Raw genomic sequence first — 25303 nt, 5'->3', positions numbered from 1 at the left:
ATCTTTTCCAGTATCTTCCTGTGTATTGATGTTAGGCTGATTGGTCTATAGTTTCCTGGGTCTGTTTTTTTTTTCTCCTTTTTTGAGGATGGGAACCGCATCAGCTCTTTCCCAGTCCTCTGGTAGTTCCAGGATTTTTGAAAGATATGGTGCAGTGGTTCTGAGATGACTTCTGCCAACTCCTTTAAAACTCTGGAATGTAATCCATCAGGCCCCAGTGATTTGTTTTCATCAAGATCAGACAGGTGTTCTCTTACTATTTTTTTTGCTTATTTTCACTTTTATTTCTGGTCTGTCTTTTGCAGTAATGGTTTTGGTGGGTTGAGCTATAGTTTCTTTTTGCGTGAAGACCAATGCAAAGAATGAGTTAAGCAGTTCTGCTTTCTCTCTGTTGCCTGTTACTTCCTTGCCATCTTCTCTCTTTGGTGGACCGACTGTTTCCTTGATTTTTTTCTTGTTATTTATATGTTGGAAGAAACTTTTTTTATTATCTTTGACTTTTGTTGCAAGTCCTTGTTCGTTCTGAGCCTTTGCTATCCTGACTTCGTCTTTGCAGATTCTGGCTATCTGCTGATATTCTGCCTTAGTTGTATGTCCTTCTTTCCATTTTTTGTACTTGTCCTTTTTTTCTTTCAATTTGCCGGAGAGATCTTTGTGCTGCCATGCTGGTTTCTTCTTGGATTTCTTGTTTTTTTTCTCAGTGGTATTGTGCTGGTCTGGGCTTCTATGATCATACTTTTTAGAGTTTCCCAAGATTCTTGAGTTGTTTTCCCCTTTAGGATTTTCATCCATGGAATCTTTCCCAAGTTCTCTCTGAGTTTATTTAAATCAGCTCTTTTAAATTCCAAGACTCTGGTGTCATTATGTTTGTGTTATGTTGAATGACATAGTCACTCTCACCCAAAGTTCCTGCAGTTTCAACTCCCTCTATCACTTCTTCTCTGTTTGTAAGAATTAAGTCCAATATGGCTGTCCCTCTAGTTTCACCCTCTACCTTTTGGACAACAAAGTGGTCAGCTAGGTTGTTGAGGAACTTATTTGATTTCTCATTTGGTGCAGAATTAGTTTTCCAATTGATATCAGGATAATTGAAGTCTCTCATTACTATTGTGTGTTTCCTGCATATGTTTGTTAGTTGGCTGGCAAAAAGGACATCTATTTTTTCTGCTTGACTGGGTGGCCTATAATATACACATATGGCCATGTCATTCTTTTTTTCTTTTATATTGACCCATATGCATTCTAGGAGGTTTTCATCTTTGGTTTCATGCATTTCTGTAGCAATATAGTGGTCCCTTACATACAGTGCAACTCCACCTTCTCTTTTATGGGGTCTGTTTTTTGTTTTTGTTTTGAATAGTTTGTATCCTTCTACCAGTATGTTCCAGTCATGGGTTTCATCCCACCAAATTTCTGTTATTCCAATTATATCATATTTACCTTCATGTATTCATAGTTCGAGTTCACCCTGTTTGCTTCCCAGACTTTGTGCATTTGTGTATAGGCACGAGATCTTTATGTCTGACACTGTGTTTACTGTCTACATAACCTGTGTTGTGCCTGCTTGCCCCTACTTTCTTGCCACCTGTTTGATTAATGCACATAGTATGGCACTCATTATTAAATGCTTAGTTTTGGTTGGCATCAAGGTTGATAATCTTACCTGCACAAACATCTATTTTGAATGCACTGGTATCCTTATTAGTTTTAGGTTGCTGGGGACAGAAATGTTCTGAATCCATTAATTCTCTGTCCCTGCTGTTCAGTTTAAATGTTTATCCAGTAAATCTTTGAATTTAATGCCAAGTAACTCAGTCCCTTTCTTTGATGGATGCAAACCATCTCTTTTGTACAGTTTTTCATTGGACCAGCTGCAGACATCATGACTAATAAAACAAAAGCCTTCCCTTTTACACCACTCCTTTAGCCACACATTAAACTCTGCTACACGCTGCCCTTTCCCTTTTTGTTCCTTGTATACTGGTAGGGCCTCTGAAAAGATAAGCCTACAGCCCATATTACTAAGTTCATACCCCAAGCTCTGGAAGTCTTTCTGAACAGAAAGTACATCCTTCTGAGACAGATCATTTGTACCAAGATGTATAATAACATCAACATCACAATCCTTGCTGGCATTTTTGACTATCTTAAGAATACGCTTCTTGTCTCTGCCGGCAGTAGCACCTGGTAGACATCTGACCTTTTTCAAAACCGCAGTATCCTTTCCTAAATTTACATCCCTTACAATTGAGTCCCCAACCAGAAGGTGGCTTCTCTTCCAAAGTAAGTTCTTCTTCTAGGACCATGATCCCCGGCTTACTTGAGTTATCATTATCACAACTACCTTGACCTGTCATTTTAGTGTCCCTATTAAGGTCAGCAAGGGCACTGTATCTTTTATGCTGGGACACAGCAAAAGCTTTGCGTTTAACATTTGTTATATTATATATTCCTGGGTTTTTTTTATTAGAAACTCCTTTTTTCTGACCAAAATCTCCTTGTAGGGACTATTTATATTGTACATATACAAATCATGTTAACAGAGGATTGCACAATTTGTAATCAGATATTTTCATTATAGTAATTAGTAATTGATAATTTTACATTCCAACCTAATACACACAGCCCTGTTCTATAGTGATTAATAATACAGTATGTGTTCATTGTAAATCATGCAATGTTGCACTTTCTTTACTAGTGTTGATTTACTGAACAATTATTTTATTGCTTACTTCAAACATTATGCAACACAATATATTAGATTACTGTCTAATAACTGCTTGAGTTAAATAATTTTATGTATCCAATTTCTTAGAAAGTACTACACTTACTAGTAGAACTTTTATCTTAATTTTGGCACCTACCACATTCAAACCATTATTTTTTGACCTAACAGTACTAGCAAAAGTCGAACATGCATGTTCTACATTTATGTGTGACCTTAGAGTGTTGAGAGAAGCTTCCATTCATAGTTTGTCATTTCATAAGCAATTGGTCTGGCATAAATGTCTGCTTTAAATGGTGTTTATATAAAAATGAAATTATGGGTGGTCTGTATTTATTTAGTATTCTTTAACAGCTTTTAAATGGATTTGTCCAAACATTAGTATTATTTCATTTGTAGTAAGAAAAATAAAACAAGAACTGGAAAGAAAATACTATGATTACAACTGGAAAATCAGGTAATTTGGACTGCTCATAAAATTCAATGCAAGGTCTATGCACAAAAAGTTTCTCATTCAGAAACATTCTTAGCCACACTTGCAACAGATTCCTTGGAATTAGTAATGCATGTCTGTCTTAATTAAATGAGTCACCATGTCTAATTAAGAATGAGCAAATCTGGGCATCCAATACCTGTTTAAACAGAAGGAGGAATCAATACTTACAACAGGTTTCTTTGTATTGGGATCAAATTCGGTTGAATTGGCATCTGTAGAAAAAAAAATTAATTAAAAAAGCTGATATAAACTCTGTGGGTTCTGATGATTAAAATGCTCTTCTCATTGGCTTTTTAATATTATACATAATGTATTCTTCAATTAAACAATATGAAGTAAACCACTTAAACGAGCATGTTCTGACTGACATGCCCTAACTGACATTGTGGGCAGAGACTCGTATAAATGATAGCAAACATAACAGATGCACATCTATAAATACAATACTTAACCAATTGCTTTCTTGCTCTGAGCATGTGCTTAAAAGTCACTATGAACAATAAGGAACATTAAGCCTTATGCATTCGTTTTAATGGTTTAGATATGCCTGAATTCTGTACCCCTAAACTATTGTGACTGCAACAAATGTAGAAAAAAATCAGATAATTAAAGTAAGAAAATGTGAATTATGACATAAAGTCCACACACTTTTAATCATTTTGACATCATTACAGTTAGCTGCAGATACCCATGGATAACCAAGATTAAACATGTTCAGCATTACAAAACAAGATAGAAAGATCTGCATATGGATTAGAGAACAAATGAAAGTATACAATATCATCAAGAGAGTAAAAGAATTGAAATGCAAATGGGCTGATCACCTAGCAAGAAGAATTGATGGCATGTGGACCAAGCTAGTCATAGAATGGATCCCACCTGATAAAAAATGTCCACAAGACCTAAAACAAGATGGATCAACAACATCATCAAGTATTATGAGCCCAACTGGCAAAAGAAAGCTCAGGGCCATATAGGTTGGAAACATGCAGAAAAGGCCTTCATCCTACAGTGGATAGACAATGGCTAAAATGATGATGAATCAAGAACTCAAAAGGGTGTTGGACAATAATGTTGATTTGACTGCTCTTGATGATCAATTTTTTTTTCCTCAGTTGTCAAGAGTTTCGTTAGAAATATGATCCTATCACAAGAAGTATGGAATTTTCTTAAGTCAGGTTAAAGGCATCAACATCCTGACTTTGCCTGGAGGAATGGAAGATTCCTAAAAATCTAGAGAGAAGATAAAGGGGGACTAAAGGGGGCTGAAATCTAAGAAGTGAAACTTATTACTTCAAGTATGTGATTGATTCATAGAAATTTTACTTACTGTGTTGGTTGGGAATTATGCAACACCAAAATTGAATCAAATAAATAAACATATCACGTGTTTCCTCGAAAATATGACCTACCCCCAAAACAAGCCCCAGCCTGATTTTCACGCCTGTGCCTAAGATAAGCCCTACTCCCAAAATAAGCCCTGCCCATCATCTGGTTGTATAAGGTGGGGCAAGGCGCAGACATAAAAATCAAGCTAGGGCAGAGATTGGTGGTGGAGCTACCCCACGTGCCCTGTACCCACTTATCTTAGAACCACCGCAGCCAGGCCTCCCACACCCCAACACCTGTTGCACTGTTGCCCGACGTCTGCAGCCACTTGCAGTCATTTGTGGCTGAATGCCAAATAGTGCATCACATTGGTTCCACCCCTCACAGCAGAACTCAAGGCTCATTGCACTGTTACTGCTGCTCATGCACACAACAGTACAATATGCCACACAGCCTCCTGCCATAAATGGAGGCACTAGAACAACGAGCCACACAACATCTGGCTGCGAATGGCCATGAATGGCCACAGAAGAAGTTTGGCAGTGGCGCAACAGGTGTCAGGGCATGGGAGGTGTGGCTGGGGTGGTCCTAAGGTAAGCGTGTAAGATAGCCCCCCAAAATAAGACCTGGTGCTTGTTTTGGGGCCAAAAAGGTCTTATTTTTGAGGAAACACAGTATAAGTAACATATTGAAAAACAATGAGAACTCAATAATTCTATTTAAACCCCAAGGTTAATATTCTTCTGGATTCCTCCTGACATCCAGAACAATAATTAGGGAGGGAACTTCTTATACAACAATTCTGCTAAATAAAATTATCTTGCTTTATTCCCTCAGTCTGACTAATTAGTGAATGCAAACTAAGAATTATCTCTTTCTATAAGTGGAGATTTCTTCATTTACAGAGCTTACAGTTATTAGATTTTTACTAAGTTGAGTGGGGCTTACCCACAAATAATTAGATGTAAAATAGCATTGATTAAGCACATACCTTGCCAGTTTAGAGAATTCCTTGCAAATTCCACTACTGCCAGCTGCATTCCCAAACAAATTCCTATAAGTAACAAAAAATGGTAAATTATATAATTCCATACATGCATATATGTATACATGTCCAGCCAAGAAATAGAAATATGTAGTTGCTTTGTGATCCCAAAAGCAAAAAAGTGGAGTATAATGTGACAAAGGTTGTCTTCACAACCTGTTGCCTAACCACCGTTCACATTTAAAAAGTGGATGGAACTGGTGCTTTATGGCCTGTAGACCGTGCACGGATAGACACACACAGGCACACAAACATACATTGTAAATTGCTGTACTCTGCCCTGTGGTCATATGACATTATGACAGGTGCTTGGCAACCAATCACTTTTATATTTAATTATAACATTCTGGGTGATGTGATCTGCAGGTTCTTTTGCTGGTTTCCAGTACTTTTTGCTAGTTTCCAGAAAAAAACATCCATACAGAAGAATGGCTTTGCCTAATGAACACAGTGATTCTCACACAGTGACCACCACAAAAGATATATAAAACGTGGGAGCGTTACAGAGGGCCTCAACTTACAACTACAATGACTTACAGCTGGATTTCTGGTGCCAATTATGGTTGTAATTTAAGAGCTACCTGTATTTATCACTTTGAATTCTAAACATCATCCTTTCTTCTGCATTTATGTTCCTCTAATATTTGAACCTCATTTCTTCATCTTAGACACAAGATTAATTAACACATTGGCCCTTGCATGTTATTATTAGAAAGTAACTAGGAGCTGGGAATAAGAGCTAGACAAATTTTCCTGGAATACAGGTAGTCCTCGACTTACAACTTTTAGTGACTGTTCAAAGTTACAACAGCATTAAAAAAGTGCCTTATGACCATTTTTCACACTTACAAATATTGCAGCATCCCCATAGTCACATGAGCAAAATTCAATTGTTTGGCAACTGGTTCATATTTATGACAGTTGCACTGTCCTGTGACCTTCTGATGGGGAACCCAGATTCACTTAACAACTGTGGCAAGAAAGTTCATAAAATGGGGAAAAGCTAACTTAATAATTGTTTCACTTAACAACATAAATGTTGGGCTCGATTGTGATCCTAACTCAAGAGCTATCTGTATTCACTGATTATAGCAAACTGCCATGCATTTTGCAAATTGCCAGACAAATCCATAAACTGAAACATGGGGGGGAGGGATATCAATTATCAATAATTATTTTATTTGAGGCAATGGGTATAAAAAGAGCTTTGTTGCTCCCTGACTGGTGGTAATTGTCCAAGAAGTAAGACCTGATTGAAAATTGAGAGGCTACCCTGAAGCCAACCAAGGCTTTGTATCTGTTTTTGTCTTTCTTCCCTGTCATTAAAAAAAATCACCCCTTTATTGTGGAAATGGCAGAGCAGCTCCTCAATGAGGCTGTGTGCGTCAAGAAGATGGCGGCAAAATACAATGCCACCCTATCATCAAACAGCAGAGGAAAAAGTTAGAAACCAACTTGGTCTAAGGCGCCAGAGGAGAAGCTGTTAAAACTGCTTGTGCAATTTTCCCACTGAAGTAGAAGCCAGTTCAATTTCCACAGCTCCCAGGACATTTCCAAGAGAGCTGCTGCACGAAGTGCCCTAAGAGTTCACAAGCTTCTGAACTGGCATTTCTGCTTCAAATTGGAGATTCACAAGCCTGGGAAATCAACTTTGAACAAATGTTATCAATTCTGCAAAACTAAAATTGCTTCACTCCCTGTGTACATTCTTACCAAGAAAAGGCTTTTTCTTTTTTCTTGCCCATGAAATCGCTTGAAGTTTTCCTTCTGTTCCCCTATGGCCGAAACCTCCAGGTACTAATACACAACTGAAATAATACACAACACAAAAGTCAAGCATAATGCACCAGCCAAATAATTTAGATTTGAGACTTATGTGTATCTGTGCCATACTTTTATTGATAGGTAGAACATATAAGACCTTTTAACTCAGTTTTTCATATGTTGGTATATGTACTTAACATTTTATCAGTTTATGTTATTTCAAACATACCATTATGATACATAAGGTGTGATCTCATCCTAAGGACAATTTTTGTCTACATTACACAAACCTGATTCTTTTTCACATAATATTATTATCAATGAATGTAAACTAAAGATTTGCTTTTTATTATAACTTACGTCAATTCACAGTTTAGGACATTAGCAAAAACTAAATAACCCAAAACACTTAATAGACAGGGGTGGGATTCTACCAGTTCGCACCTATTCGCTAGAACTGGTTGTTAACATTCCAAGCAGTTCCGAGAACCGGTTGTTAGAAGAAATTACTGGCCTAATCCTGTAAGGAAGGCAGGAAGGAAACATTCTGGTGTTGCTTACAGCAACTGCCTCTCCATTAACCCTTATTACATTCTTGGCAGGACTAGACTTCCTGTCTCAGGAACATCTCTGGAGTTTTTTCCCCCTCCTTTGCTGGTACTTTGCTTGTGCGGAGTGACCATTCAAAGTTACAATGGCAATGAAAAAAGTGACTTATGACCATTTTTTACACTTACGACGGTTGCAGCATCCCCAAAGTCATGAGAGGCCAGGCAAGGAGATGTGTGCCTTGATGTGAATGATATTGAGTTGGCCACGTCCAGCCAATAACATGACCACCAAGCCATGCCCACCAACTAAGCCACACCCACAGAACCGGTTGTTAAAAAATTTGAATCCTACCCCTGTTAATAGACATACTTCAGCAAAAATAAAGCTGAGATTTCCAGAAACGCATAGCAAGTGTTGGGTCCAAATATGCTTTATTTACACTGACATATTAAATGTTCAAGCTTTACTTTTATATAAAATTAAAATGCATTTATTTATAAAACAAAAAACAAGAATCAACCATGTAAATCCAAGTGGAAGTGAAGAAAAAAGTACTTGCTTACTCTGCTTTACATAGCTTCTGCCAGGCCTGATGGAATCTCACTGGATTCTCAGCCTCCATAGCAGGTTCGAGATCTGCTGAATCTATATACTAGTTGAATAAAAAGGGCATTCTTTAAATATAGACATAGTTCAGCAAAAATAAGGCTGAGATTTCGAGAAATGCATAATAAGCGTTGGGTCCAAGAATGCTCATATCAAATATATTTAAACACATACGTTAAATACAGCGGAACTCTTCTCAAAGTAAAAATCTTAACAATTTATAATTAATAAAGTTTTGAATCGACAAAGCTACTCTAGCACTGATTCCATAATAGTACTCTAAATATTAGGGATCTATTGAATTATGTAAATTTTATATAACTTAGAAACATTTACATAGTGCAGAACAGATTGAATAAAACATGGGCTTCAGAGTGTTTTTCAAATTCATAAAAATGTGGAAAGGTTTATTTCAAATGAATGATTACTGCCATTTTTCTTGCCAAGTGTGAAGCAGATTAAAAAAAGAAGGCTGGGTAAAGGAAGAAAAATATGTTTAAACTTAATAATTCAACAGTTATTATTACTGGGGCCAAATTTTTCATAATATAATAATGCAATTCAAGATATAAAATGAACTTCTGATTTCCTTTTAGGGATATAGTTTCTATATTTAAAAAATCAGTTAGATCAAAGAAAGGTATTCAAAGTCATTAAATAAAGATGCTAGTTTCTAGGAATCTTCAATACAATGCTTAAATATTTTAATAGGATATTTATTTCCAACAGATAAAATGGAAATGTTTAACTTCACAGCAATGATACATTACAAAAGCTACCATTTTCTCTGGTAGTAATTAACCTCCTGTAAGGGTTCCAAGTAATAGACCCATAGCAAGCAAAACTCCAAGGCAGGTAGATTCCTCAAAAAATAGCTTTATTGGATATATCATATTGGCACAGAACTGGTGATAACTGACTCTGAAGGTTCCCGTGGTTTTTACCTAATTAAAAGTAAATGTTTTTCCCTTTCCCCAAGCTATCAGTCACATGGTCCAATCGAGGTGCCGTCCAATTGCCGTAACATCACTCCTCCTCTCTCTGACCAAGTGTGAGAATGTCCTTGGTTCTCAAGAGAAAATATTTTGTTTTGGCTACAAAACCCCAGCTATCTCTATTCCCCCATCCCTATCCCTCAGCTCCAGTGGGCAACACTGAAGCAGCAAAATGGCTTCAGTCAGGTCAGCTTCAGGATTGACAGGTGTCCCCCTTTAATTGAAAATAACTTCCTGCAAAGAAACGAAAGCACAGAGAGGTTACTCAAGATTCAGTCTAACACACACACCCCTTCCTCCCCCTGGAGGTCCCCTAGGTTTCTGGGGTACTCATCATGAAACTGCTTGACCAACCTATCTGCCTTCACATTCCAGCTCTTGACCGAAGTGGCCTCGGAGAGCGGGTACCCCTTCCACTGCACAAGGTACTGCAGCCTCCTCCTATGCAATTTTGAATCCAGGATCTTCTTTACCTCATAATGCATCTCCCCCTGTACCACTATTGGTTTTGGGGCTTCCTGATCTATTGGTCTGATCAGTGAGCCTACTGCCTGCTTTAACAAACTGCTGTGAAAAACCGGGTGCACTTTCCCTAGCAAGCGAGGGAGTTTAAGCTGCATTATACCCAGGTGGATTACTTTCCCTATAGAGAAAGGCCCTATTTTTTGCAAGGGAGCTTTAACTTTAGGTAGGTCATTGAGAGATAGACCTTGCTCCTGACTTGGAACAGCACTTGTGGGCTGCAGAATTTGTTGGCTTGCACTTGATGGGTTTTTGCCACTTCCCATAAAGCCCGCTTGGTATTTTCCCACCCCTCCTTCAAGGACTCCATCCATCCATTTAATGACATTGAGGAAGGGGGCTCCCGAGGAAGTTCAGGCGTGGGAATGAATTCCATGCCACTGGTGACCTGGAAAGGGCTCAGGCCGGTGCTGCTGTGCACCACATTATTGTATGCCACCTCAGTGAATGGCAATAGCTCTGACCAATTTGACTGCTGATAGTTGACACAACATCTGAAGAACTGCTCCATCATGGCATTTGTGCATTCTGTGGCCCCACTGATACTCAGCTAGGCCCCTGCGAAGACCCCATAGACCTAATGAACTCCCTTCAGAACATAGCAGTGAATTGTACCCCTCTATAAGAAATGATCCTGTGGGTGACACAGTGTAGCCTATAAATCTGCTTTATAAACAATCTGGCAAGCTTTTTCACTGATGGGAGCCCCAGGTATGCTATGAAGTGGGCTTGCTTCAAGAATAAATCTATTACAGTCCAAATGACTGTATTTCCCCCACTCTCAAAAAGCTCAACAATGAAATCCATGGCAATTTCCTCCCAGGGTCTAGATAAGTCTGCCACCTGTTGGAGCAACCCAGGGGGCTTTTCTGGCCTGTTCTTCATGGCTGCACAAGTGGCACAACTTCTGACATAGTTCTCAATGTCCCATTTCATCTTTGGCCAGCAAAATTGCCTTCTGGCTAAGTGCAGTGTCTTCAAATAGCCAAAGTGCCCTGCTTGCTTTGAATTGTAACTGTTGGAATATTTGGAGTCATAGGCTCTCAGGCACATACAACTTTGAGCCTTTCCAGGCTAGTCTGTCTCTCAGAGTTAGTGTCTCTTTGTTGTTGTTGTACCACTGGTTGGCTGGCAGATCATCTCTTAAGTTTTGGGCTACTCACCCCTCAGTCATAGCTCTTTGTCACCTAGTCTATCCCTGGCTTGCAAGGCATGTCGGGAGGAGAGAATCATAGCTATTGTACTGTAGTTTGAGTGATAGGGCATCTGCCAGGAGGTTTTCCCCCCAGAGATGTATTTTAGCTCGAAGTTGAACCATTTAAAGTACTGGGCTCAGTGAACTTGCTTGGGGGAGAGTTTTTGTGGGGTCTTGAGGGCTTCTCGTTTTTTGTGATCAGTCCACACCTCAAACGGAATGAGGCTGTCCTCAAGAAAGTGTCTCCAATTCAGTATGGCTCATTGGACCACATAGGCTTCCTTCTTCCACACCACTCACCTCCTCTCAGTCTCTGTCAATTTTTTTGGAGGTGTAGGCGCAGGGTTGCAGGTTGCCATCAGAGTTTTTCTGCAGTAAGACAGCTGTGACAATCACGTTGCTACCATCCTCTTGGACTACAAAGGGCTCTTCTGGAATTTGATGCCTGAGGATTGGTTCCTTGGGAAATAGGGCTTTTAGTGCTTCGAAAGCCCACTGGCACTCTAAAGTCCAGTTTAAGGGTTGGCTTGGCCATGGCTGCTGCCCCACCCCCCATTTTTAACAGTTCAGTAATGGGCAGTGAAGGAGGGGATGAATTGCCTATAGAAGATAGCAAACCCTAAAGGTCTGCATCTGTTTTCATGTGCGCGGAGTTGTCAATCTAAGACTGTTTTAACTTTAGCCGGGTCCATCTCTACACTTTCGTTTGACACTTGGTAGCCAGGTAGTGTAGGCTAGTCTTATGAAACTTGCATTTTGAGAGCTTCACATTTAGCTTAGCGGCAAGTTTTTTCAGCACTTGGTGCACCAATGTAATGTGCTCCTTCAAGATCTCAATGAAAATGAGAATGTTGTCCAGGTACAAGAAGACTCCTCTGTAGAGGTGTTCATGTAGCATCTCGTTTATCAGTTGCATAAAGATTGCATAAAGCTTCCTAAGGGACAGTTAAAGGAGGTTTTGCACTTGTCCCCCTCTTTAATTCACACCTGGTAATATGCTTTTCATAGGTCTAGTTTGATGAAAACCTTTCCTTTGGCCAGGTGTACCAGCATGTCCTTCCTGAGGGGCAGTGGGTATGTGATTTCCACGCATACCGCATTAATTCCTCTAAAATCCCCACAGAGCCTCATCGACCAGTCCTTTTTTCTTCTTGAAGAGGACTGTGGTGGCCACTCTGGACTTTGCTGGCTGTATGAAACCTTGGGCTAGATTGCTGTTCATGTATTCCCTCAATTCTCTATACTCATTGGCTGTCATGGTGTACATCTTAAGCTTGGGCAGTTTTGCCTCCGCTACAATTTCTGTGGTGCAGTTGATGGGTCGGGGAGGAGGAATGTGTTGCAATCCTCCTTACTGAACACCCCGGCTAAGTCCCAGTATTCTCTGGGGATTTGGGGAGTGCCTGGGGGTTGCTATGAGGCACAGCCTCTCGTTCACTTTGCTTGGGGCCGTTCAGTTGTTGGACAGTTCCCTCCTCAGCTGTGTTAGGAGAGGGAAGGGCCTATTCTCAGTTTCAGCTTCCTACACCCTCCCAGGAGATAGTGGGCTGCCACTTGTCCAGCCATGTCAGACCCAGAATCAATGCTTCCATCATTTTTGGCACCATCATGAATCAGATCAGCTCCCAGTGCTGGCCCATTTCTAATCTCATGGGCTCGGTTAGAAGTGTGGCTGGAGTTCTTATTAGTGACCCATCAACTTGTTTAAAGTGTATGGGTCTGGCTAGGGGCTTTGTCCTGATCCCTAGCTTCAGAACTGTGGGCAAACTGATCAGACACTAGATGCAACCCGTGTCTATGATTGTTTCTATTTTCCCCTCTGCCCCTGTCTTGGGTGCTATTAGCCTCGACTAGATGGAGAAGGGACAGGTGACCATACTTACTATCAGGTCATCCTCGCTGTCATCCTCGCTGTTGTAGAGCATCAGCAGCTGGGTCTCCAGGACCGGAGTTCCCCCCTCCTTGATGCAGGGAGAGGTGACCTCAACAGCTTGGCAGGCAAATTTCCCCTTCTCTGAAGCCCTTCATGATAACTTCTTCAGTTTGGTTGATTTTGTGCCCCTGGCTTGTGCGATGTGGGCCGGGACCGGGAATTCAGTCACTCGGTGGCCTTGCTGATTACATCAGAAGAATTTAATCACCAAGGCCACTCTCAGTGGCTCTTCCACTTGGCAGAGACTGAGTCATTACCCCAATTGCCAACACTCAGGTTGGCTTTTAGGCTTCTTGTCAGCCCCTCCTCCCTTCTCATGCCAGTGGAGCTCGAGGTCCATGGCCACTGCCATCCATTACCACTCATGGATTTGGTCGGTAGTTCCTCGGCAGGCGCAGATATGGACCAGCTCACTTGCCTAGCCCCTCTTTAAAAAAGACCAGGAGCCATTCAGGCCATTGCCATAGCTTGCCTGCAATTCTCCTGAACTCTCAGACATATTCTTTAGCTGAGCAGCTCTCCTGCTTGATTTTTTTGATCTCCTCCTCAGCTTACTGGGCTTGGGATCCTCCTTGAATCTAACCCTCAGTTTGTGCAGAAAATCACTGACATTTCCCAGTTCTGGCCCATCCTCGTCATATAGTTGGGTCACCCAGTCTGCTGTTTCCTCTGTTAGGTTGTCAGTGACAGCCCTGATTATCGTGGTGCTCTGGGGGTAGTCACCTCCATACTCATCAAGGTGGGCCCACACCTGGTTCAGGTAGAATGCCAGCTTGTCTGGGTCCCCATCAAAGCCAGCTTTAAAGTGGGGTGGAGAGACAGCCCAAGCTGGTGGCTGAGGCGGTTGCCGTGCAGGGGCAGGTGTCCACTGGGATTGGTCCCAGCTCTACCCCAGATGGTAGGCCCTGCCGGGTGGCACTTAAATGTTCAGTGGTAGGGGGCCCATAGGTGGAGGCAGAGGGCTAGTCACCTGGGATGCTGGGAGGTAGACCGGTCCCCCGTTGGAAGCAATAAACCCATGTTCAACTGCGAATCAGTGGTGGGCTGGCTGGCCGGGACACTGCGGTGGTAGACCAGGCCCGTGGAGGGAGAAAAAATCAAAATTGGCTGGTTCAAGATCAGCTCCATGTACTTGAACCGATACGGGCAGCCCTTGCTGCTCAGGCATAGTCAATCAAACATTTCCAGCAACCCCTCCAGGGTTTGTCTCTGCATTGCAGTCTGGTATCTCCATTCCCTGGAGTCACTCAGGTCCAGCAGTTCCATTGCCCTCCATTTGAGGATTGTGGTCCTCGACCCCTTGTTTGAGGTCATAGGACGACCTCTCAACAGCTCTTGGAATTAGCCTTGGCCACCAAGGTCCTCTTGCACCTGGTACAGGTCCTCACAGAACTGGTGGCGGAAGCAGTGGCAGCCCAAAGTCCTTCCGTTCTTTCTTTCTTTCTTTCTTTCTTTCTTTCTTTCTTTCTTTCTTTCTTTCTTTCTTTCTTTCTTGTCTCCTTTCTCCCACTTTTTCTTTCTTTATCTTTCTCTTTCCCTTCCCTTCCTCCTTCCCTCTCTCTTTCTAAGGCTAGGATACCCACCTGAAACAAAAACTCCATTGGATGAAGCTGGCTTACTTACCTTCCCCCCACCCCTGCTCTTCCCTTCCAACCAAACCCAGATGGCAGTCACAGCAACAAACACTGCCCGTTCGGTGTCAGGGAGGCAAAAATCAGGTACAGAAGACCTTCCACCCCCTCATCTTCCTTCTCCTAACAAGCGCCTGAGGCCGTTTAGCTGCAGCACCTCCCCCAAAGCCCCCTAGCCCCTGCAATCGCTTGCACTGTGGCATCTGGCTGCCAGCATTGGCAGTTTGCCAATTGGCTGGTGGCTAACTGTCCCAAGCGGCCGAAAATCCAAGACAAAAGCTGTTTTGGCAAATGGGCTGTGCTGAAGCACGTGGAACAGAGGGGTCCTGGCCCATTGGCCATTGTGAACAGCTAAGGGTTGGTCAGCCAAGGAGAAAAGCTAGAGGTTAATGCACAGAGGTGGAACCCTGGCAAGCGTGGCCAAGGGCAGGAACCTAAAAGTCTCATTCCATTTCCAACACACATTCCATTTAGTCCTCTTTAGTCACAGATGAAGGAACCTGTCCTCCCCCGCTGCCCCGAGCAGGACCAGGGCAGCCACCCTGGGTCAGGCCAGTTGAATGAAACCCCTTTTTAAATTTTTGTTTATAAAAGTTCAAACTCCTCCAGTTCCCTAGGAATCATTGAATATAGTTTGGGATTAGGCAGTTTAATACCTGGCAGGATTTCCAAGGAACATTCAGTTGGCCAGTGGGGTGGGAGCTTGTCTCAGGTCTTTTCACTAAACACGTCCCACAAGTCCCGATATTCCTGAGGAATTCTAGGGCTGGCTTTCTTCCAGTCCTGCACTGCAGCCCCCACCCCATCTTGGCTTTAGGGTCCCCTCCAGGCTCTTTTTTTGCTTCAGCCCATCAGATTTTAAGCAGCCCCCTTTTCCAGTTCACGTAGTGGTTCCATTTCTATAGCCATGCTAATCCTAGCATCAGGTCCCATAATAAAACTCAAGAGTGTCTGTGTGCGATCCATCTACATTTATATTGTCTCAGTGACTAACGTTGCTGGGATCCTCCTCTCACTACAGAGCCATCTAGCTGGTAAAATGCCACCAGCATCTTGAGTGGTCCAAGTTCATTCCTAGCATTTCAATCAGGACAGGGCTGACTAGGCATCTAGTACACTCTGAGTCTAGAAGGGCCAGCAGATTCACTTTTCATCCTGGGAATTGAACTACAAGTTCAATGGAGACTGTCACTGTGTAACTGAGCCACTTACCAGGCGGTCATCATTAACTCTCCCCAGGGTCCTCTGCTGATCAGCCGGAGTTCTCTCACCATTCTGGGGGAATGGGGTGAACTTTACAACCTCCAATCCTTCCAGGGCCATCTCACAGGTTTGCAGTGGCAGCTTGGCAGGCTTCTTGGTGGGACCTGGGACCATCTTCTGGGCAGGATGGTTGGATCTGCATTCAGTGGCCTAGTATCCCTCCTTCTTGCCCTTGAAACAGGTGGTGGAGAGTGGATGCATGGCTGCACTTTTGGGACTTCCTTCTTCTCCGAAAAGGATTTTTTCCACCCACACTGCGAGATATTTATTTCAGGCCAGGTCAATTTCCATCTCCTCTGCCAGAATGTACCAGACATGAAACATAGGGGGGAGTGCTCCTGGAGATGCAGGTGTTGCAGACCTCATCGCTCAGCCCATCTTTGAAGAATCTGATCAGGATGCTTTGTGACCAGTCGGTGAGCCTGCAGACCAGGTTGCGAGACTCATGGATGTACTCAGCTAACTTTCTCTGTCCCTGGCTAATGGTCTGTAACTTTGTGATTGGCCAGGAGGTCCTTAAATCACTTGCACAGCACTGCCATGAATTGGTTGAAGTTTCTCAGCTCTGGGGCATCATCATTGTGGAGAGTTGACCATCCACTGTGCCATGGCCCTTCTAAGGCCATGGTGACACATCTCACTTTGCTGTCTTCCGTAGCTATCTCCAGATCATACTCCTGCTTGTAGGTCAATACCTGGACTAAGTATCCCAGTTGCTGGGGATCCCCATTACACTTGACGCCGATGCTAACCCTGCAGAGAAGTGAGTTGAGCAGGGTCTCAGTGGGTGACCACAGCTTTCTGCTTTTCCAGTCCACTCAGATAGATCCAGTCATGGAGGAGAACTCAACAAAGCCTCCCTTTATCATTTTATCTCTTTCTGATCACTCCCTCGAGCCAACATCATGTGCAGGGTCCCCATGGTAGAGGTGATGTCCTCTCTGGTTTGACCACAATTGCAGATTCTGTCTAATGCCAGACCTCCCCACTGATCCCTCGGAAGAAAAACCCTTGACTTCATTTGGTTGAAGTGAAAGGTACTTTTACTAAGAGATGGTGGTTGCAGTAAAGTCAGGTGGAATCTATTTTCCAGCACATCAACACAAAATGATTTTCTTCAATTCTGTCCCTCCCCCCATGACCAATCAAATCCAGCCAATGCAATGCTGTCTGGATGTTTTGGGAACACTGAGATGTTTGGGCTGGTAACTGAGGTGTTTGGGCTGGTAACTTTCAAGGCAAATTGCCTTGAAGATGCCTTGGCATGAACTAGTTCCACATCGATCTGCTTTTCTTCAACTGTCATTCCCCACTCCCAAATTCCCAAATAAAAATGCATATAGCTTTATTGCCCATTTCTCCCCCCACATCCCTCCCTCTAATCCTTTGATGGCAGGATGCCAGGTGGTGCAAAGCCAAAGATGGTGGACCTGACACTGCTAAGCCGCTTGTAAAAACATTATCTTAATGCATACAATTGTGAGTAGGATTAATATATCAGTTAAAGCAACCAGAGTCACTTTAGTGAGATAGGCAGTGTATAAATTTTATAAGTGAATAAATAAAATAATATTAATCAAGAAGTAAAATATTTCTCAGGAACATGGGATTTTCTTTATCTTTCAGAAATTCCAGTACTGAAATTATTATAACTACTCTCAGGACAAAACAATATACTTAAACTACTTTAGAAAATGTGCAAGAGATCAGCAAAAGATATTAAAGAGCACATGCTACTGAAAAAAGAAACCTGAGAAACATCTCAGGATACTTACAAAACACAAAGAAATAATGAAAGGGAAAAAATGATTGATTCTCACCATTAGATCAAGCTTGTGATTAATTGCTATAGCTGAATGCTCTAAAGCCTTGAAAACAGAGGTGTAGCAATCACTCAGTTTTGTATACTTCCCAACTAGAGCAACAGAACAGCTCTTTAGCAGCCTCTCATACCTGTCAATATAAAGTATCAAATAATATACAGATTTCCAAATATTTCAGCAAGTATTAAAGTATTATAAATTTGGATTGGATATCGTTAGTATGTGTGTCTCTGTGTGTGTGTGTGTGTGTGTGTTTAAAACAGGGGAAGCCATGTTCTTAAGTGTCAAAAACAGATTGCTAGCAGCTGTAGTATAATCAAGGTTCACTCTCCCAGTAAAAAAGAAAAAAAAATAACAGAAGCTTGAAATATTTTTAAACACAAAAACCTTCCAGTTTATTCTATGTATAGCTGAAGTAGTATCACCATTTGAATTTCCTCTTCCTCCGAATTTACTCAAGCCATCTTAGAAAATTAAAGCCCTGCACAAATATATTTATAAATGGCTTGATGGCTAATTTATTATTAAATAACATTATTGTTAGGAATGTAAGTCGCCTAACAGTTATTTGGGTTGAAAATATATAAACCAGGATAAACATTTTAATACTGTATCTTTAAGAAAATGCAAAAATTGTAATTGGGTGTGGTTTCTCAAACGGCCATAAGATGGAGCCAGAAACCTGGGTTGTTAGTCTTAGTCTCAGAAGAGAGTGTTTCTCAGTGAGTCTCTTTTTCCTTCTGTTGGAGAGTATTGTCGTTCCTCCTAATTGACTGTTATTCATGGATTTGATGTAAATCTGTTACTGAACTGTTTTTTGATACTGAACTTTGTTATTGGATTATCCCTGAATCAAACACTGACTGATTTACCTGTGAATGACTTTGGACTGTGTTTGAACTTTGCTTAAATGTTTCTAGAAGTAAAAACCTACATTTACTGTACAGTGTATCTGTGTGCTGTGTGTATATTATTCAAACACTTCTCTCACTACGTCTCCCTGTATGTGTTCATTCTCCTAACGGGGAATTACCTCAACAATTATGCTCAATTGGAATAATTTACACCTCCCCAGATAAAAAGCTGATTCAGTTATTTATTATGATTCAGGACAAAAGAAAATAGGGCAGTTGGGAATAACATAACAAAGAGAAATTACATTAACAGAAACTCCACATGAGGTTTATGCACCAGTTAAGATGTTTTGAAGAAACTGAATCAATTTATTTCATGTGTGGTATAAATAAATCTGCTATAAAAATGCGGGTTTTTGGATTGTTTTCTGATGCAGGGGCTTTATCTCATAATTGGTAGAATTTGTTCCTCACCCTTATTTAGTCTTCTTAGCTTTTGTTGACAGAAACTATTCATTATTAATTTATTATTTCAATTTATATAGCCATCCATTTCAAATACGTGAGCCTGAGCAGCTTACAATAGTTAAAAATAAAAGAAATGAATATAACCTAGACACATTTTTCTTTCCATTTTTTCCTTGATATATATTTTATTCTTTGGAGAATGTAACAAGGCATAATTTAAAGAAAGAAAAATTAATAAAAGCCACATAAAAACAACATAATTGGCAGCCAAAATATATAAACTATCAGCAATGAACACCTGAAGCCTGGTTGCAAAGACATCTCTTTAAGGCCTTATAAAAAGTCAGTAGCGGTGGGACTGATCTGATCTTCTGGAGGGGGAGAATGATATCCCACAAAAGGCTCCCTTCCTAGATCCTGCCGCATGGCAATCTCTAACACAGTGTTTCTGAGGAATGCCTGGCTATGAAATTCTGGGAGTTGAAGTCCACACATCTTAAAACTGTCAAGGTTGAGAAACACCATCTAGTGCAGGTGTGTCAAAGTCACAGAGTCATTGTGTCATCACATATTGTGACTTTTTTCCCTTTTGCTAAACCAGGAGTGGGCATGGCCAGCACGTGACGCATCTAGCCTATGAGTTTGACAGCCTTGGTCTAGTGGGGGGATCCAGAACACAGCTCTCCTGTCAGACCTAATGGGGTGGGCAAATGTTACCTGGGGAAAGCGATCCCTCAAATAAAATGATAGTGTGTGACATCTTTGCAGGTCCCTCTCAACAGCTCAAAGAAAACAAACAAGCAAAATTAATATTCAGCAGAGATAGAGTCATGCAAAGTGTCAAGCATAGTGGAATTTTCTTTCTTTCCTTTTAAGGATCATTAAATGACTTTTGTAAGTGTTTAAGTTTGAGCACAGATTGTTGCTCCTTACTTTAACAAAATGGTTTTTTTTCAGCATTTCTGACTGAAAATAAGAGATGAGAGCTTTGGGAATGAAACTAATGATAAGGTTGAAGTGCCCTTAGCTACAACTGCATAGTTTCAATCTCCATTTATTTTTGCAATGAGCTCACCTTGTTCTTAACAATGAAACTTATCAGTGCATGATGCAACATCATGAGAGGGGGTTGTTTTTCAGCTACCTTATCACAGAATCTAATGCTCAGTACAGGTGAGAGAAAATCACTGGCCCAACTTTATCTACCTGGTTTTCATGCTTAAAAAGATTAAAATTTGACTTTCCCTGCTCCTAGTAGGTCCTATAAACCTTAATCTCTACACCACACTGGCTGTCCTCTGCCTTGTTCTAAAATGTAAAAATCATAATTGGTGCATTTACCTCATACTTTCCTATTCAGAATTTTTCTGTGGAAACTTCTTAGGTAAAAAGTTTGCATTTTGGCACCATCAGTATTGTAACATAATATATAATATCAAAAGATACTGCAAATACGTTCTTATTATGTCATCTTACCATATTATACATTACTTACGAAAACACTGAAACAAACAAACTACTCTTAAAAGCCTGGAACCTGATAAATCCTACTTGCTCAATTTTGGAAAAATATTTTCAGGTGCAAATACAATCCAGAGGAAAAAGAGAAATCAGGATAACAAACAAGGAAATATACCTATCTGCAATTTTTTTCCATTTGAAAAGAAGGTGACTTGGTTGGTCATCAATTGGTAAGCTTAGCCTCTCTTTAAAGTATTTAATTATGCCTTGTTCTTCCAAAAGGATTGGCACTCGGTAAGTGGAAGAAACGTCATGGATGAATATTACCTAAAAATATGAATTTCAATTATTAATAGTGTAAATTTAAAACTAAATAGACAAGGAACCTCTCTCTCTCTCTCTCTCTCTCTCTCTCTGTGTGTGTGTGTGTGTGTGTGTGCATGTGTATGTGAATAAATATTTCCTTTAGCTCCACAAATTCAGAAAGGATGAACCAGGTTATGGTGTAGTGCCTGATTATTTTAGGGACCTCCTATCTCCCATAACATCTGCATAATCAGTTTCATCTGTTTGGTGTGTTCTGTGTTCCTTTAATTAAACAATGCCATCTATGTGGACCATGGAAACATGACATAGTCCTTAATGCTACTACATCTACATGAAAGGAAGGAAGCAGTGGGGTACCACAAGGTTCCATCTTAGGCCCACTACTCTTCAATATCTTCATAAATGACTTAGATGAGACAATACAAGAGGAACTTACCAAATTTGCAGATGATACTAAGCTGGCAGGAATAGCCAACACCCTTGATGATAGGCTCAAGATCCAAATGGATCTTGACAGACTTGAACACTGGGCCCAATCTTACAAAATGAAATTCAATGTAGAGAAAAGTAAAGTCTTACATTTCAGCAAGCAAAACCAAAAATACACATATAGACTGGGTGAAACCAGGCTTAATAGCAGTAACTGTGAGAGGGGTCTTGTTTTAGTGGACAACCAATTAAATATGAGCCAACAGTGTGCGGTGACAGCCAAAAAAGCCAATGCAATTCTAAGTTGCATTAACAGAGGAATACAATCAATGGTACTAATACCTCTCTATAAAGCCTTAGCAATACCATACTTAGAATATTGCCTGCAATTTTGGTCAACACACGTCAAAAAAGATATTGAGACTCTAGAAAGAGTGCAAAGAAGAGCAACTAAGATGATTAGGAGACTAGAGGCTAAAACATACGGTGAACAAATGCAGGAACTGGGTTAATCTAGTGGCTAGTCTAGCAAAGAGAAGGACTGGGGAGATATGATAGCAATGTTCCAGTATTTGAGAGGCTGCCACAAGAAGGGGTCAAGCTATTTTGCAAAGCACCTAAGCACCAGATAAGGAATAATGGATGGAAACTGAACAAGAAGAGATTCAACCTGGAAATAAGGAGAAATTTTCTGACAGTGAAAGCAATTAACCAACAGCTTGCCATCAGAAGTTGTGGAAGCCTCATTACTGGAAGCTTTCAAGAAGAGACTGGACTGCCATTTGTCAGAAATGGTGTAGGGTCTGCTTGCAGGGCGGGGTTGGCCTAGATGACCTACAAGGTCCCTTCCAACTCTATCTGTAAGTCTGATTTCAATCTGTAAGACTTCTTTGTAATAACATTTGCCCTCTGGAATGAGGTCCACCCCTCCAGTTTCAGATACCCCCAAACACACTTTTCTGATGGGCTTGCTATGGGCTATGTGATGACCCGGAGTATAACACAAATGTAACAAAATCCAAAACGTAAATACATGTCCTTTAAAGCCTCCAACTTGGCCCCACTGTTCAATAATTCTCCATTGGAGATTAAACTTACTCAAAAATAGTCTTCAAAAGAAAGCAATACAGTCTGAACTTAATGAGCAGATAAAGGTGAAATAAAAAACCAAACAAGAAATTTCCACAATGGATCAGGATAAGTAGTTATCAAATTCAAGGAGATAACAAGGCAGTCTGTTGGAAGGACGCCAACCAAGATAACTTCAGCCCAAAATAGAACACACTTTGCTTCTGGTACGCTATGTTTTAACGTTTCTCTTATATACTATTCTCCCCAGCTGCCACCAACGAGGGGGATCATGGCCACTTCCTCTCTCGTAAGCCAAGTTGTTTCCTTCTCCATTCCTCTCTGCATGTCCTAGGATGCAGAGGGGATGGGCCTGGTTCTTCCTCTGATTCCCCAACTGGCCTCTGCCCTTCCCCAGCCTCCTCCACAACCTCCGGAGCCACACTTCCACTCCCTGTCAGCTGTTCCTCCACTCCCTCAGAGTCCAACTTTACCAAGGGCATGACACGCTTTGAAGACCTAGCTCTTTGCACAGGCCTTTGGAAATAATGAGTGAATCTCCATTGTGTTATGTGAATTCATTTGTTTTTGCTTCCTGACTGGTGGAATGTAGTTGGAGTCCCAGAAAAGAGAGGCAAAGAAACAGCAGAGGGCAAAGAAACAGCAGAGCTTGGAATGTCTGGTAGGCAGGAAGAGTGCAAAGACAGCCCTCCCTAGCAGTTCACAGAATATATTTATAATTATGCAAGAAACTGCTTTAGTCTGACTAGTTTCTGTCTGTAGGTGAACAACAATAATGTAACTATGCGGAAGTAATGCCACAAGTTGTTCTTGGAACTGATGCTGTTTGTTTTTTGTCATTTTGCCATCTTTTATGATCATATCAAACAAATAAAATGTACTATGAGAACTGGCAAGTAAGCAGGTATCCTTAAGGAAACTAAGCAAAAAAATAAGCTCAATGGATGAGTCATCAATCAGAAACAAAACACAGATGATTTTCTGCACTGGTGGTGGAACTCAGAAAAACCATTAGACCTTTGCAGAAGAAACATGCCCTGAACCTTTGAAGAAAACAAAAGACAGTGTAAAAAAGGTAACAGGATAGTAGTTTCCTAAAGAGCAGAAGGGATATAACTACAAAAAGAGATGTCACTCTGTTTGGCAATTCACTAGCACCTCAGTACTTAACTGCTTTAAAACGTGTTAAATTTGGTACTCAACGCTTTTTGATGAGAACATTTTGACCTGATACCCATCATTTGTTTGATACATGACATACAACTAGAACTTGTCAGTGTTGGCTGCCTCATGACTCACTACCCTTTCTGTCTGAAACAAAAGGTCATGTGTTAAGTCACGTAGCTTGTTTGGTACTCATTGTTTTCACTACTCATTCACACCTCCTGGAACTAATAATAACGAGTATTGAGGTAACACTGTATAAGGAACTGAAGCAAGCCAGCTTGATGCCTTGGCTTGAGTAATGTGTTGCCTACTAGGAGCAAATGGCAAAAATGTGATAGAAGTGATAGTACAAAAAAACATCTACAACCATATCATGTCCTTTGAAGATCTAGGAAGGAAATTGAAGACCACCAGGAAGTTCTAATTCATCCCTCCGCTCATGGAATAAGACTGGGAAAGGAAGACGAGAACTTCACATGATTAATTGGTTATGTAAATGGTGTTAATTGGAGTGATTTAGGTTTGGAGATTGTAGTCTTAATTCTTTAACTGTCAGACTAATAGGATGAGATGGGCTGAATTTCTCAAGAACCATGTTCAAAGCAATGTTGGGTTTCATTATAACAAGGCACTTTAAACTGAATCTGATGGGGGTTGTAGAAGAAATAAGGACCTTAGAAAAAGAAAAAAAGAGTTCTGCTAAAATGAAACCTATTCAGCTTATTAAAACACAAGAACTATTAGCTCAAAACAGCCATGGCTTTTATTTGTAATATTACTATTTCTCAGCATTTAGAATACGGAAAAGATGCAGAATTGAATTTAACATTTTATTGTAGAAAAAGTAAATATGACATAATAGGACTAATGATATTGGAGAATATATTAAAGCATAAGTATCTGGAAATAAAGAAAAGCATTATCTTATCCAATATTACCTTCCTAACCAAGAAGACAGGGATAAAATTTTCACAACACAAACTACAGATTTGTAAAATGATACAAAATAGTACTGTTAGTGATGCCTTACACCTGCTGAGACAAATTCTGTCATATAGTCCTTCCAGAAAATTATTGACTTTTTTGCTGATGATTTTGTATTTTTGAGTGTAGAAAGGCACAAAAGGATCGACTATTTTTGACTTGATACTAGCAAATAAAATACTTGTTTGAAAAAGTAGAAGTAACAGAAATATAGGGGATAATTATTGTTTAATGCTTTTAAGTTCTTAAAGCAAATCAAAGGTGGTCAAAAACCTAATCTTTATAATCTCAGAACAATGATAAATAGAATTTCACTACAAGAGAAATAGATGGAAAATGGTTTGAAAACAGGAAGTTACTAAAACAATTGCAAACAATTCTAATAAGAAAAAAACGGAATGGAAGAAAAAAAACCCAATGAGATTATAAATAAAAAATCGTAATAAAGATATAAAGGCAGAAAAAGGCATATATAGGAAATAGGAAAAGAGATAGAAACAAGGAAGGTACATACAGATAGCCTAGAACTGAAAAAAAATGATGTCAGGGAAACTAAAGTTCTGAATGACTGAGGTTGGCAAAATATTGCAAATACCATCAGAAGTCTTATTTAGATAAGTTTAAAATAAAGGTTTAAAATAAATA

General features: G+C 40.5%; 1 protein-coding gene across 10 annotated transcripts in view; it reads right to left on the bottom strand.

The window, feature by feature from the left end:
* Positions 1-25303, bottom strand: part of CTPS2 (CTP synthase 2) — a 162626-nt gene that overhangs the window by 94956 nt on the left and 42367 nt on the right. For all 10 annotated transcript variants that reach the window (XM_087938294.1, XM_087938289.1, XM_087938291.1 and 7 more), the window contains 6 exons: positions 20838-20989; positions 17877-18009; positions 8475-8563; positions 7309-7403; positions 5542-5604; positions 3390-3433 (listed from right to left, as the gene is read on the bottom strand). In XM_087938294.1, coding sequence (XP_087794420.1) covers positions 3390-3433; positions 5542-5604; positions 7309-7403; positions 8475-8563; positions 17877-18009; positions 20838-20989 — 576 coding nt within the window. The remainder of the gene's footprint in view (positions 1-3389; positions 3434-5541; positions 5605-7308; positions 7404-8474; positions 8564-17876; positions 18010-20837; positions 20990-25303) is intronic.

Source organism: Pseudonaja textilis, chromosome 8, assembly GCF_049901715.1.
Source record: "Pseudonaja textilis isolate UNSWEBS1 chromosome 8, rPseTex1.2, whole genome shotgun sequence".
Taxonomy (NCBI): domain Eukaryota; kingdom Metazoa; phylum Chordata; class Lepidosauria; order Squamata; family Elapidae; genus Pseudonaja; species Pseudonaja textilis.
Note: the sequence above shows the minus strand (reverse complement) of the source record. Positions and strands in the feature narration are given on the sequence as shown.